Raw genomic sequence first — 14620 nt, forward strand, 5'->3', positions numbered from 1 at the left:
TTGGGCAAATATTTGAGTACTTTTCTTCGTGCCAGGTAGACTCTAAAGAAGCTATTCCGTGGACTCTAGACTCTGTGAAAGCCAGTGTGAGAACATCTGAGCCCGTCCAGGAAGCATCAAGAAAGATTTTATTGAAGGATCAGCTCAAGTTAGCAGACAGGGAAGGGGCAGGGGTTAAAGGTCCAGGAAAAGGTCCAGAGGAGATGGAGAGACTTCCAGGGATGTAGAATGTTTCATGGGCCGGATGAAAATGGGGCAGGACTTCCGAGATGATTGCCGGGATGGAGAACTGGCCAGTTACATCTGTAACTTTTAAGAACCCCAGGTGTTACTGTTTTGGCAAATAGGATTTGGTGGCATACGTTTTACCTGTTGACCTCAGTCCAGATTCCATTTGACATGCTACTTGTTTCCTGCTTGCTCATTTCCATTAGTGTTCAGTCTTCTCTGTCTTGCTCTACTGTATGTCTTTTTTTGAAATGCCATAAATCATTTTAGCCACACACTCACTTATTGGGTATACATAAAAACAAACAGTTTCAGAGATCCTTCTGTCTAAATTGTCAAAGTTTGTTAATGAAATATATGCCTTAATATTTATAATAAATGTCCTGTCTGTACTAGTGGGCTTCCATTAATTCATTGTAGCAATTGTGATTGACTCTAGCTTGTTAAAACACAATTCTTCTTATCTAGAAAATGCACACAAAGGCCTAATAGCTAAAAACATAATACTGACCTTAAATGATGTGCATTCCACTTACGACTTTTATTTTAGATTTATTTAGTTTTAATCAGACTATTTTGTAGTATTTGGAATACATATTGTAAAAACTACAGAGGTAATAAAATGGGGAAAGAGCAGACAGGACTCTTTGTAGAGTAAATGTAGAAAAATGCTGTTTGTAAAAAGTAAATGTTTGCCTGAGGCTGTTACAACTGTGGGGAGGGGATGAGGCAGTTTGTCGTTCATCTAGTGTCAAGAAACCTGCATACGCCATTGGATTCATTAAGCCAATTCTAAAAGAAGGGAGTAAGGCCTAGGCTGTAAGTCGTGATCATCCTGAATTAGTCTGAAACTCTAGGCCAAGCTTTGGTGAAGTTTCTTAAGTAGTTAAATGGTTTTCTCCCTGGACTTTTGTGATGGACAGTGTTCCTAAAGCCTTTTATCCATGGCTTCATTTAAGGGCTGGTTCCTTTCAGCTTCTTACTTAATCGTTACTGATGACTCTGAGACTGAGGACTCTAAACCTGGCAGTTACTGTGTTTGTTGTCATAAAACAGGGCAGTAAGAAGGTACCTAACAGACCATACCACATTATTTTTGGAAAGCCGAGAAAATAGATGAGTTTCACTATTCTCAATTTACAGAGCCTGCATTGATTCGAATGAAGATGGGGACTTGAGTAAATCTACCGTGTTGAGAAACTACAAAGAAGCCCAAGAATATGGTTCTTTTGGCACAGCTGAGATGTTAAATTACTCTGTTAACATATATGACGATGGAAACCTGCTGTCCATTGTGACCAGTGGAGGTATTTTGTTTCCGATTTGGTAACTAGAGATAAACTTGTAACGTGGTAAGGTGATAAATTTCTGTAGCCAAGAAGAAGCCTTATAGAGAATTTAACTTAGAGATTCCACCTAAAGAACTAGGTGTATGATAATAAATGGGATTTGATTCCCTGGCAAGGTGTTGTTTTCTTTAAAGTTGTAACCATGTAGGATCTATTCCAAGAATACAGGTGTAGTCCAGCCACAAAAAAAACACCCAACATAATTCATCTTATGAAAATTCTTTTGGAAGGAATTTTACTTCTGTGTTGCTGACTCTTGAGCAGTTCACCAAGAACAGAGTCGGGTATAAAGATCCTCATGTGGCACTCTGTGTAATTTCAAAGAAGTGGGAAACTATCCATATACCCATGGACAAAAAAGTTTGTTTAAAACTGTGTATTGTTGGGGACTATTATATAGCAAAATGAATAAATCTACATATACCAGTATTCATAAATCTCAAATATATAAATTTTAAATAAAAATATATTGATAAAACATTTGTGTGAAATTGTAAAACATGCCAAATAATACCACACAGTGTTCATGGGTGTATGTGTTTGTATGATAAAAATACAGATGGGAAGAATCTACACCAGCTTCTACATAGTGGTTACTTCTAGGAAGGGAGCCAGGATAGCTTTAACCCTTTCTTACCCCCCTCTCACAGTATTATCAAATTATAGTTGAAGTACAATAAACTGCACATACATACACAATTTGATAAGTTTTAATAGACATGTACACCTAGGAAGCCATCGCCACTGTCAAGGTAACGGACATATCTATCACCCCTCCCAGTCTACTTGTCTTCCTTCGTAATCCACCCTGATGCACCCGCCCCATATAGCCACTGAACTGCTTTCTGTCAGTGCAGATACTTTGTGTTTTCTGGAATTTTATAGAAATAGTTCCGATATGAAATCTACCCATATTATGGTTATAAATAGCTAATTCCTTATCACTGAGTAGTGGCTCATTGTGTGGATACACCAGGACTGACTTACCCACTCACCTGCTGGTGGACACTCAGATTTTTCCAACACTGGTGTGTAGGTCTCTGTGCAAATATGTTTTTGTTTAATTTGGACTGGTATCTAGACAAACCAGTTGGGTATGGTAAATATGTTTAACCTTTTAAGAAACAGTAGCTGTGCCCTTTTATACTCCACCAGCGGGGTGCGAGGGCTCAACAGCTCCACATTCTTGTGCACATGTGGTGTAGTCAGCCTCCTGTGACATTTAGATGCTCTGACTTGTAAGTGGTGATGTCAGGTGTTTTTGGGGGGAGCAGGGGCGGGGGGGGATTACATTAAAATCTAGCTTCCCCTTTTTTTTTTTTTTGAGAGAGTGCATGTGAGAGTGGGGGAGGGGAATGGAGGGAGAGAGAGGGGGAGAGAGAGAAAATCTCAAGCAGGCTCCATCCCAGCACAGAGCCCAACGCAGGATTGAGTCTCACAACTGTGAGATCGTGAGCCAAAATCAAATGTAGGATGCTTAACCGACTGAGCCACCAGATGCCCCAAGCTTCCCTATTTTCAATTGGGAAAAATGAGAAAGGAAGAATGGGTAATATTGGGTCCACAAAGGGGACACTTCTGCGTAAACACATCAAGAAATAAAACATTGTCGAAGCCCATCATGTCTGTTCCTAAACACACATCCTCTTAGAGTTAACCATGGTCCTGATTTTTTTTTTTTTATCACCGCATTAGATTGAACCATCCATTATTGCTGTTTTTATAGGTCAGAAATGATTAAATAGTGGCACTTTCACGTAGTTCAGTCTAACATAATGTGTTTCCATTTATATAAATGAGATTATTCAGTATATATCCTTTTGTATGTGGTTTCTTTAGAGCAACCTTATTTTTGTGTGCTTCATCTTGTAGTGTTTAGAAGTAGTTGATAATGGGGCACCTGGTAGCTCAGTCGGTTGAGCATCTGACTCTTGATTTTGGTTCAGGTCATGATCTAACAGTTCCATGGGTTCGAGCCACGTTGAACTCTGCACTGGCAGTGCAGAACTGCTTGAGATTGTCCCCCTTTCTCTTCCCCACCCCCCTGCTTGCACTGTCTCTCTCAAAATTAATAAATAAACTTTAAAAAAAGTAGTTTAATATTTATTGCTGTGTGATATTCAATTCATTAATATACTGTATCCATTTACCATTGATGGATCTTGGGGTTATTTCAGGTTTTGAATTTTGCAAGCAATGCCACCGTGAATGTTTTTGCACGTATCTTTTAGTGTACATGTGCACGCATTTGTGTTGGGTGTATAGCTGGAAGTAGAATTCCTGGATTGTAGGGTATTCCTGTGTTCAGCTTTCTGTAATGCTGGTCTATATCCTGCCAGTAGTATGTGGCTGTTGTCAGCCATAAAGTTTTAGCCATTCTGAAAGGTATGCCGAGGTATATCTCATTGTGGCTTTTTTTTTTTTAAAGGTTTATTTTTTTTAATTTTTGAGAAAAAGGGTGTGAGTGGGGGAAGAGTTGAAAGAGAAGGGAGAGGAGCAGAGGATCCAAAGTGGGCTCTTTGCTAACAACAGCAAGCCTGATGTGGGGCTCTACCTCACGAACCATGAGATCATGACCTAAGCCGAAGTTGGACCCTCAACTGACTGAGCCACCCACGTGCCCTCTCATTGTGGCTTTGAACTGCACTTTCCAGATGACTCATGAAGTTGAACATCTTTTCGTATATTTATTTGACATTTGGTTATCATCTTTTGTGAAATGCTTTTCAAGTGTTTTACCCATTTTTCTCTCGGATCTGAAAGATAATATGGATTTAAGCTCTTTGTCAGCTGTATGTATTGCAGATACTTTCTCACCTTTGAGACTTGGATCTTGTTCTCAATGGACAGGATAGAATCCAGGGTAGCAGAGTAATTCAAGGTTTCACTTTTTTATAAATTATTGAGGAGAGACTTAAGATGATAGTATACAATTAGATGTTAAAATGAGAGTATTTTTATTAGATTATTTTATTTTATGCTTAATACATAAATTGAATGCTTAAAACTTGGAACCCATGAAAATATTTTGTCATCTTCCCCTCTTGCTGCCTGTAGGAGCTCATGGGACACACGTAGCTAGTATAGCTGCTGGGCATTTTCCTGAAGAACCTGAACGGAGTGGTGTAGCTCCCGGTGCTCAAATTCTTTCAATCAAGATTGGCGATACAAGACTAAGCACAATGGAAACAGGCACGGGCCTCATAAGAGCTGTGAGTGTTTGTGAGGTGTTGATTTAGAAGATTAACGATGGATAGTCTTGGGTATTTTTAGTCTTATGAAGTGTTCTTCAGTTCACTAGGAATACACTAGACTGTATTTGGTATATAGGACTTGGTTTTAAGAAGCAAAAATGCTTATTTCAGTTTTAAATTATTTTTATTAAAAATCACTCAATAAAATTTTTTGGAAAATATGAAAATATTATTTATGTTTTACTTTTCATTTCCATTAAGCCCCCTGACACACTATTTTGAGATACTTTAAAAACCCCAAACAGACTTTTTCACCAGCTTGCTCCATTGGTCTAGGAAGAATTGAACTCATAGTCTGCGTTTCATTTTAACGTATGGATTAGATTTTACTTGAACTTCAGTGATTTTAGAATTCAGTCAGAACCATTCCATTCTGCACCTGCTAGTTGTGTTTTTATTGACTACTTACTATACTGTGTCTCCACCTACCCTTTAAGTTTTTCAGCTTCAAAGTAGAACGGAAGTGGAAGTAGAATATGATTGGTTAAGAAACTGGGAGTCCATGCCTTTATTTTACTGGTCAGTCTTTCTGTAAATTGCTGCCTCAACTAGACTCTTCATCTTTTTAATAGATGATAGAAGTCATCAATCATAAGTGTGATCTTGTCAACTACAGCTATGGAGAAGCTACTCACTGGCCAAATTCTGGGTGAGTGTTCTCAGGCGCTCATGAGCCACAGGCTCGAGCCGACGAGCATTAGATGTTTCTGTGCCTGGGTGGCACGCCACAGATGAAACCGGGCAGTCCCCTGGCTCAGTAATAAGGGCGGGTCTCGTGGGCTCCCGGCCCCCGTTCCCGTGGTCCTGTGTGTGATGTGGTCATTCCCTCCCAGCCGCCGAGACCCGCCGGCCCACCCGTCCACTGCTGCACTTCCGAGTTCCCAAACAGTGTGCTTACCGGACGGAACGTAGACCGTGCATCTCGGTCGCTCAGCATCACCTTTGATCATCTGCATGTACTCTTACATGGCCTGCATGGCCGTTGACACCGTCTATTCTCTTCAGAGACCTTCAGCGACCCTTCCTTTCTTCCCTCGGCTGATGTTCTCACCTCTTCCTTTCCCAGAGACGATAAAAGCCCTGAGAGGGGACTCCTGTCCTTCCTGCAGCCTACCCTGACCCCGGCCCCTCTGCCTTCCCTTCTTGTAGTAAATGAAGTGCTCGGGGTCAGAAGTCCCTCAAGCACTTGCTGTGTGGTTCCCATCTCCCCTCTCCTTAAAAACTCCCGTAACATCCCTCTCCTTTCCTGGATTAATACCACTCCACAGGCACGCTCTAGAATCTGCTGCCTTTGAAACAGATGGATCTCTTCATTTCACATTGCTTTCCCTCAGTCCTCCAGCAAAACTTGGTTAATGGTGTGTATTCACCACTTCCGAGGCTCCTCAGCACATTTTGACACGTGTCCCGGGTCTTCCTGCTTTTCTGTGCATTGGTGTCTTCCTGCTGCCAAATCCAGTGGCTCAGCCTTGGTCTGTTACCTCACCTTTTTTTCCCCCCAGGGTAATAACTTTGAAATTATTTAAAGTGTTTACTTACCTAGTCATCACCTCTCCCCCATTCCCATCACCAGCCCATCGATATCTGCATGTCACCCAGTGTCTGAAGCTCTTTCATAAAGCCCTACCAAAAGGAAAATTTTACCGAGCCTGGTTTGCTGTCCTCAAGCAACGTAATTTTCTCAGATAACCGGTATTAGATTTCTTGCGACACGTCCCTCCCCGCCCCACCGCCGTAACAGTCACCCTGTCGTGCTCATTTCTTTCCTGAATGTAATCTTGCCTTCTTCTCTTGCTTCAGTACCGTTGTCACCTAAGTGTGTTTCTTTCTCTCTTCCTTTGTTTGACCTTCATCCTATTAAAGCCACCTTTCCCTGATACTCTTCCCCTCGTACCCCGTGATTATTGCGTCTTGGCCCTACGCCTTTTTTCCATTTCCTGCATTTCCCCAACTGTCTAACTTCGTTTCTTTTATTTAATACCAGTTTGCTTCTTGTTTGCTGTCAAGTTCTCGCCAGATTCTTTATTTTAAATCTTACTCTTAAGTTCTTCCTCTTGCCCGGTTCCCTTTCATCTTTGCCACTGCTCATAGATCTGCATAGGAATCCCCTGAGGAGTCACTTCTGACCAGATCATTTTAAGGGGAGGTGGGAGTCCAGCTGCCTGTTGCCCCACCGTCTGATCCAATCCCTGCCTGTATTTCAGTGTTTGCTTTTGGTCCTTTGGGTTTATTGTCCCTCCATCTATTCACCGTCATGTCTAGCACTCTTCCCCGTTTACCGCGGTCTCACGACTCCTTCCTTACGCTGAGACCCAGCTGGGGTGTGCCGCTTGGACTGGCCATGTCATGTTCCGGCGTTCTGGGGCTGGGTGTGCCACGGGTTACTTGCCCTGCATTCGAACAGCGTGGGGTGTTATAAACAGTGGGAATAAGGCTAAGCACGTATAGTTTGAGAACGTCCCCCGAGTGATTTTCATGCACACCTTCTTGTAGCCACTGTTTGAGTTCTACTACTTGGAACCCATATTCTAGTTTGGTTTCTATGTACGCCATATTTGAAAACATCTTCACAGTATACTAAGGCATTTTTTTGAAAAGTGGGACAGGGGCGCCTGGGTGGCGCAGTCGGTTAGGCGTCCGACTTCAGCCAGGTCACGATCTCGCAGTCTGTGAGTTCGAGCCCCGCGTCGGGCTCTGGGCTGATGGCTCAGAGCCTGGGGCCTGCTTCCGATTCTGTGTCTCCCCCCTCTCTGCCCCTCCCCCGTTCATGCTCTGTCTCTCTCTGTCTTAAAAATAAATAAACGTTGGAAAAAAAAAATTTAAAAAAAAAAAAAAAAAAGAAAAGTGGGACAGTTTTCTATGTCCAAAGGAATTGTCTCTCTCTCTCTCTCTCTCTCTCTCTCTCTCAGGAGAATTTGTGAAGTCATCAGTGAAGCAGTGTGGAAGCATAACATAATTTACGTTTCCAGTGCTGGAAATAACGGTCCGTGCCTTTCTACCGTCGGTTGTCCCGGTGGAACTACATCGAGTGTGATAGGTTAGTTTCCCGTTTCAGAGCTGGGCTTAAGAACAAGCCAGCAAACCCCTCAGTGAATGTGATGTTAATCGCATCTCTACTGCATGCAAGACACCGGGAACCTCCCTCGGGTGCCCTCAGGAAGCACAGGTGTAGCCAGACCCGCTGGTTCGAAGGCAACTGCAGTGAGTGGCTTATGGAAAGTACAGGCACAGCCGGGGCTCACAGAAGTGCAGTTGCTTCTGATTTGAGAATTTAGGTGAGGCTTTCTGAAGTGTGGCAGCGAGGATTTCAGTGAGCAGAAATGAGCAAGGGAAGGGTTTTCCAGACTGAGTGAACAACGTAAACACAGATGCTTGCTTCACTTTTTATTTACGGTGTATGGCGGCTAATTTTAGTGTAGTTTCCTCCTTTTCATTTCTTGTGGGACATACAGGAATAGTCAGATGTTGAGAAAGGGAGCTTTATTAATGAGAGCAGTTGAAACACATTTATTCCATGAATGTGACTTCCTTCCCGCTACTTGGTCTGTCGGATGTGATGCACTCAGTTGTTTGTTTCGCTGTCCTTGGAGGGGAAAAAATGCCTGTCAACAAGAAGAATTAAGGGAAATCAAAATGAGTTGTGCTCATAATATTAAAGTGGTAAAATTAGCTGTAGCTGCCAACCTGTGTGAAAACACCCACAGAACATAACACCCTCCCCGTTTTGTTTTGTTTTTTTTTAATGTGAGGCATGAATGAGGAGGATGAAACGAGAGAACAAATAGGTAGTAAGTGGTATCTGGAATTATTTTCTTTACTTTCACATTGAGAGCACTATAAGGCTTATACCTCTTAGCATTTGTAATTGGATGCATGACAGTAGAAACTGTTGGGTCCCAAATAATTTTTCTGGTGTATACATCAATAACTGCTTGAATAGATACATATTATAGTTGTTACTAAAGGCATACAGTTACTGTAGATGTTATCGATACATAGTAACATCTGGGTATCAAAGTTTAGAAACTAGTCCTTTAAAATTTTTTTTTTTAAATCTCAAGGTATAGCTTATTTTGTATGATTTAAAACTTCTTGGTTCAGTAATTCTGTTAAATCCTGTGTTGAGACAACAGTACCTACCAGTGATCTTTCCTTTGTATTTTAGTTCTCGAGATATTTTAAATAAAATGAAACCAAATAGGTCTGAAAGGTACCTACAGATCAAAATACACTATTCTCCCACAATACTCAGTATTTTGTCATGTTCTTATCCCCAGATTCACTAGAAATTTGTAAACTAAATTTTACAAAGTGATTACAGTTTTGTGTGTCTGCATTGTTAACCTAAATCCTGTTAACTCACCTATTTTATCCAGTCTTCTACTCTGTGTCTGTGTTTGCTATAAAGAAGAATTAGGAGCTGGTGGACCTGGATTGTAAGTCTTTCTCCACCAGTCCCTGTGAGCTTAGTAAATTTTTTTCAGCCCTCTCGAGGCCCTGTTTCCAGATTTCTAGAATGAGGAAACTGAGTTTGATCCCTATAGGTCTATGAATTTAGAGTCTTTGTGACTAGTCTGCCTTTACATGTTTATCTGAAACACCGAAACATGTTAATGTCTCTGCTGTTTGCTTGTTTTTACAGCCGTTTCGGGGGAGGGGGTACTGCGAACTTTATGGGTAAGAATATTGGATGCAGTGGTCATTTAAAAATGAAGACCAACTAATTCCCTTACTTTCCTAAAGTTATAGTTTATAACACATTTATCTTTCTATCTTATACATACACACAGTTTTAGGTACATTATTATATTTGATTCACACAATAACCCTGGTAGATATTTTTATAGTCAAAACCAAAGCACCTCGTTTAACATCTGGTACATAGTAAACTTTCCTTGCTTATCAGATTTTCTTTCTTTCCATTTATGAGCAAACACTAGGTACAGGGTGACTAAGGGATTTACCCAAGTGAGTAACAGTGATTTGGAATGAAGCGAGTGAACACATAAGTGACACATAAGCGAGTGAACAGTGGATTTGGAATGAAGATCTAATTTTGTGTCCTTTTGTTAACAATGAAATTCATCCCGTAGGTGTTGGTGCTTATGTTTCTCCCGACATGATGGTTGCTGAGTATTCCCTGAGAGAGAAATTACCGGCCAATCAGTACACGTGGTCTTCTAGAGGCCCCAGGTGGGTTGAGAGTGGTACACGGTCTGTTACATATATTTTGTTGAACTACATGGTGGGGAGGAACAGAGTTTTGATAACTTTACCAGTTCTCTGGGTTTTTACTTTTTCAAGATTATCATTTTGGTAAACAGTCTCATTTCAGGGAAATATCATTCAAGGAACAAATTATAATTATTTCATTGTTAGCTGTATGACATACCTGTTCTGAGTGTAAGATTAGAAAAACTGGTTGGAACCTGGTCAAATGCCGTAATGCTAGATTCAAATCCTCTGAGTTCAGGGATCTTCGTAGTCTTTTCTCAATAATTTCTTCTTAAAAAATAAGCTTATTTCAGTGGTTGACTGTAACGGTCATTGAAAGCAGTCGGGCTGTAGATCTCCATGGGGATCAGCAAGCTTTGCCTGTGCCATCACTGTAGACTGCCCACATCAGCCCACCTAACTGGCCTAAACGCTGCATCACTGCACAAGAGCAACTGGGGATACAGTTGGCAAAGGTTTATGTGTTTTACATTCAGTTAACAAAAGTGTTGCTAAATTTACTAACTCTCTTCTAAAGGTGATTTTGAAATGTTTTATAGTCAGTATAACACACAAAGTATTAGAAAATGTTTAAACAGACTTTGTTGTCTTATTTGCCCGTAGAACTATAGAATAATTAAAGAATTATTTTAAGAAAATGAGTTAGTCGGGGCACCTGGGTGGCGCAGTCGGTTAAGCGTCCGACTTCAGCCAGGTCACGATCTCGCGGTCCATGAGTTCGAGCCCCGCGTCAGGCTCTGGGCTGATGGCTCAGAGCCTGGAGCCTGCTTCTGATTCTGTGTCTCCCTCTCTCTCTGCCCCGCCCCCGTTCATGCTCTGTCTCTCTCTGTCTTAAAAATAAATAAACGTTGGAAAAAAAAAAATTTAAAAAAAAAAAAAGAAAATGAGTTAGTCAATTATGGGGGAAACTTGGATTAGGGAGATACTGGTTCACAAACCCAGTTATTCTAGGAATTGAAATAATTTGTTTCATGTTTTTACTGTGCTGTAAACATGGAATCGTACTTCAAATACATGGTTTAACTATTAGATTTAATTATTAGGATATGAAGTCTAAAACATTGACTCATCATCACTGAATGAAGCACATTCTGTGTACTATTTGAAAAATCTTCTTTGTCAGGAAAGGTTGTTAGACATACAGAATTTACTTGACTTCCTGGTATTTGCAAGTATGGCACATTTGGTTTTTCTTAACAAATTTTTTTAAGTTTATTTTTAGAGCACGTGTGCAAGTTGGGGGGGTACCAAGAATCCCAAGCAGACTCCATGCTGTCAGCACAGAGCCCTGCCACAGAGCTCTATCCCATGAACTGTGAGATCATGACCTGAGCTGAGATCAAGATTTAGACGCTTAACTGACTGAGCCACCCCAGTGCCCCAAATATGGCATATTTATTAAAAGACACATTACCAAACAAAGTCTACATAAGCATGTTTTGAATTTGTATTGCCTATTGTATTTTAGAAGAACATCATCACTATTTAAGGATACTTACGTAATGTTCATGTAAAGTTTTTTTTTTGGTAAGGAATACATAAGGTTTATATAAAGAATATTTATATGGGCGCCTAGGTGGCTCAGTCAGTTAAGTGCCCGACTTTGGCTTGGGTCATGATCTTGCGGTCCGTGGGTTCAAGCCCTGCATCAGGCTCTGTGCTAACAGCACAGAGCCTGGAGCCTGCTTTGGATTCTGCGTCTCCTCTCTCTTGCCCCTCCCCCACTCATGCTCTGTCTCTCTTCATCTCTCAAAAATTAACAAATGTTGAAAAAATTTTTTTAATTAAAAAAAAAAAGAATGTTTTTAAAGTAGACTCCATACCCAACACGAGGCTTGAACTCACAGCCCTGAGATTGAGTTGCACGCTCTATACCCAGTAAGTCAGCCAGGAGCCCCAAAATTTTATTTTTTTTAATGAAAACTGTATTTACATATCATGGAACCCTTTTTGGAATACTTACTAAATGTTTTATGATTAGCCACTTTAACAGAGTAGTGGGAAATGACTACAGAGAAGCAGGAAGTAGTTAGAATTCATGACTTTTCCTAGTTCTTTTTTCCAGTTGTGAAATGCCACATGCTCGTTGTGAGTATCGATAGACAATATAGATGGTGCAGATCACATGGGGACATTTTCAAGGACATTCTTTTAGTTACTCTCCTCCTGTACATAAATGCGAGATCACATGATTCAGGCACCTCCATAACCTTTGTTACTCAGTAATACCATATGAAAATCTTTCCAGGTCAACAGATATTTATTTACCTGGCGGTACTTGTTTTAAGGTATTCACTAAAGGGGGCGGGGGTGGGGAGCACTGGCCTATTTCAGGAGGAGGATCTTATTTGCATTGCTTTCAGCTCTGTATAAATTTGAAACCAAATTGCACTAGTATTCCTAGCCAGGAATAAAAATAGTTCAGTCAGTGGGAGGAAGGGTGGTAGGAGGGAGAGGCCAACAATTTATGGGGAATTTATGGCCACTCTTCCAGGGAGGCCACAGGAGTGTGTCATGTTATTCCTTTGCTTGGGGCACAGGGCAAAGCTTGTGTTTGCTGACTGTGCGATGAGCTCTGTGGACTTTATCTCATTAGATCTCGTGCAGTCAAAGCCCTAAACAAGGTGGCCGTGTTGACTTGAGCTGTCCAGAGTGACAGCCACGAGTCCCACGAGGTTAGTCTGAATTGAGATGTGCTGGAAGGGTGTGTGTCAGATATTCAAGACTTAGTTCAAAAAAGAATATAAATTAACTCATTTTTTTCTACCAATTACATACTGAAATTATATTTTGGATACATTGGTTTAAATAAAATACATTATTAAAAGGAATTTTACCAGTTTTCTTGTTAGCTTTTAAAAAAAATTTTTTTTAATGTTTGTTTATTTTTGAGAGACGGATGTGAGTGGGGGAAGAGCAAAGAGAGAGGGAGACACAGAATCCAAAGCAGGCTCTGAGCTGTCAGCACAGAGCCCGACACAGGGTTCGAACTTCTGAACCATGAGATCGTGACCTGAGGTGAAGTCAGACGCTCAACCAACTGAGCCTCCCAGGTGCCCCACATTAGCTTTTTTTAAGTGGGGCTTTTGGAAAGTTTTAAATGCCCCATGTGTCCCACATATTTCTTTTGGACAATGATGTATTAAATTTTAGACAAAGGCAAAGCTTCCACTTATTGCATACAATAAAATACATTCATTAAGGAATCTGAGCAATGACATTTATTTTCCCTTTGTAAATATACCTGATATCTTTTACACATAACCCCAGATACACACGGACACACACACAGATTTTGTTCATTTATAGGGAAAATAATTGCTATACAATGGAGAAATAGCTGTGCTGGTTATTTTTTTCCGATTGATTCTGATACTACAAATTATCCATGGTATTGTACTCTAGATTTATTTGACCACTGGCATTTTTATGAATGCCCATGTTTATCGAGTCCTCAACCATCATAAGCAAACTTTAATGGCTTTTCATTCAGTGCCGATGGGGCCCTAGGAGTGAGTATCAGTGCACCAGGAGGAGCCATTGCTTCTGTCCCTAACTGGACATTGAGAGGAACTCAGCTAATGAATGGGACATCCATGTCTTCTCCTAATGCGTGTGGAGGCATCGCCCTGATACTTTCTGGTAAGGACGTTGCTTAGTGCTCTGCTCGGTCTGACTTGGTACTGTTTCTAAATTCCAGTAAAGTGATGGTGAATCTTAAGTCTATAGCATAATATGAAGTCAGGTATTAGCCATAAAAAATAATTGAGCAAATTTACCTTTTTGCAGACAGATGTTTGTGTTTTCTGAAGTTCTCGTGGTGAGAAATTGTGTAGAATTGGTAATGTTCTGGCCCAAAGTAAAGTTTAAGGTGGAGAAAAATTATGTGATTATAATTATTTAAATGTGCATTTGTTCATTCAACAAATATATTTATTGGCTGTTAATGACTATTGAGCATTATTATGGCTCAAAAGTACTTGCCCCTGTGGAGTTTATATTACAGCTGTGGGAGACAGACTATAAACAGAATTACCAGTAGTTTATCTTACGTGTTAAAAGGTAATGAATATTGCCGTGGAGATAAGTAAAGTGGGAAGGGTGGTAGGAGTTCCTGGGGTGGTGTTCAGAGGCTCACAGGATTAATTGGGTGGCATTGGCATTGACTGGAACTCAGTTATGGTCACCGGGTTGTTGCAAAGATTCCACTTCAGGAGTGCTCCTCTCATGAAGTCCAAGGACCCTCTGCCCTCATTTCTAGCCCCTTTCAACCACATCAGGTATTTAAGTTTGCTCCATGCTTCCGGTCCTTGCACGTATTATTCTCTCTGCCCAGAACTCCTTTGTGCCATGTTTTGGCCTTACAGACTCTTGTGCATTCTGGTAAGATTCAACTCACATCTTCCTTCGCCTGATAGAGCTTCACCTTCTTTTGGATTCTCACTGACAAAATTGGCCACTTTCTTGATTTGCTCTGACAGCAGCATCTTTCCACGTTCTCATCTCCTACAGTATGATAAGTGCACACATGCTTGATGAGCTCTGCGGTGGGCA

At 40.9% G+C, this 14620-nt stretch overlaps 1 protein-coding gene across 5 annotated transcripts in view; it reads left to right on the forward strand.

Moving 5' to 3' along the window:
- The window catches only part of TPP2 (tripeptidyl peptidase 2), a 68446-nt gene that overhangs the window by 21965 nt on the left and 31861 nt on the right, over positions 1–14620 (forward strand). For all 5 annotated transcript variants that reach the window (XM_047081639.1, XM_047081655.1, XM_047081650.1 and 2 more), the window contains exons 6-11: positions 1372–1535; positions 4635–4789; positions 5404–5480; positions 7741–7868; positions 9925–10024; positions 13560–13708. In XM_047081639.1, the coding sequence (XP_046937595.1) occupies positions 1372–1535; positions 4635–4789; positions 5404–5480; positions 7741–7868; positions 9925–10024; positions 13560–13708 (773 nt within the window). The remainder of the gene's footprint in view (positions 1–1371; positions 1536–4634; positions 4790–5403; positions 5481–7740; positions 7869–9924; positions 10025–13559; positions 13709–14620) is intronic.

This window comes from Lynx rufus, unplaced genomic scaffold, assembly GCF_022079265.1.
Source record: "Lynx rufus isolate CCGP_SWC_20201006 ecotype Redwood Valley unplaced genomic scaffold, mLynRuf1.p SCAF_1, whole genome shotgun sequence".
Classification (NCBI taxonomy): domain Eukaryota; kingdom Metazoa; phylum Chordata; class Mammalia; order Carnivora; family Felidae; genus Lynx; species Lynx rufus.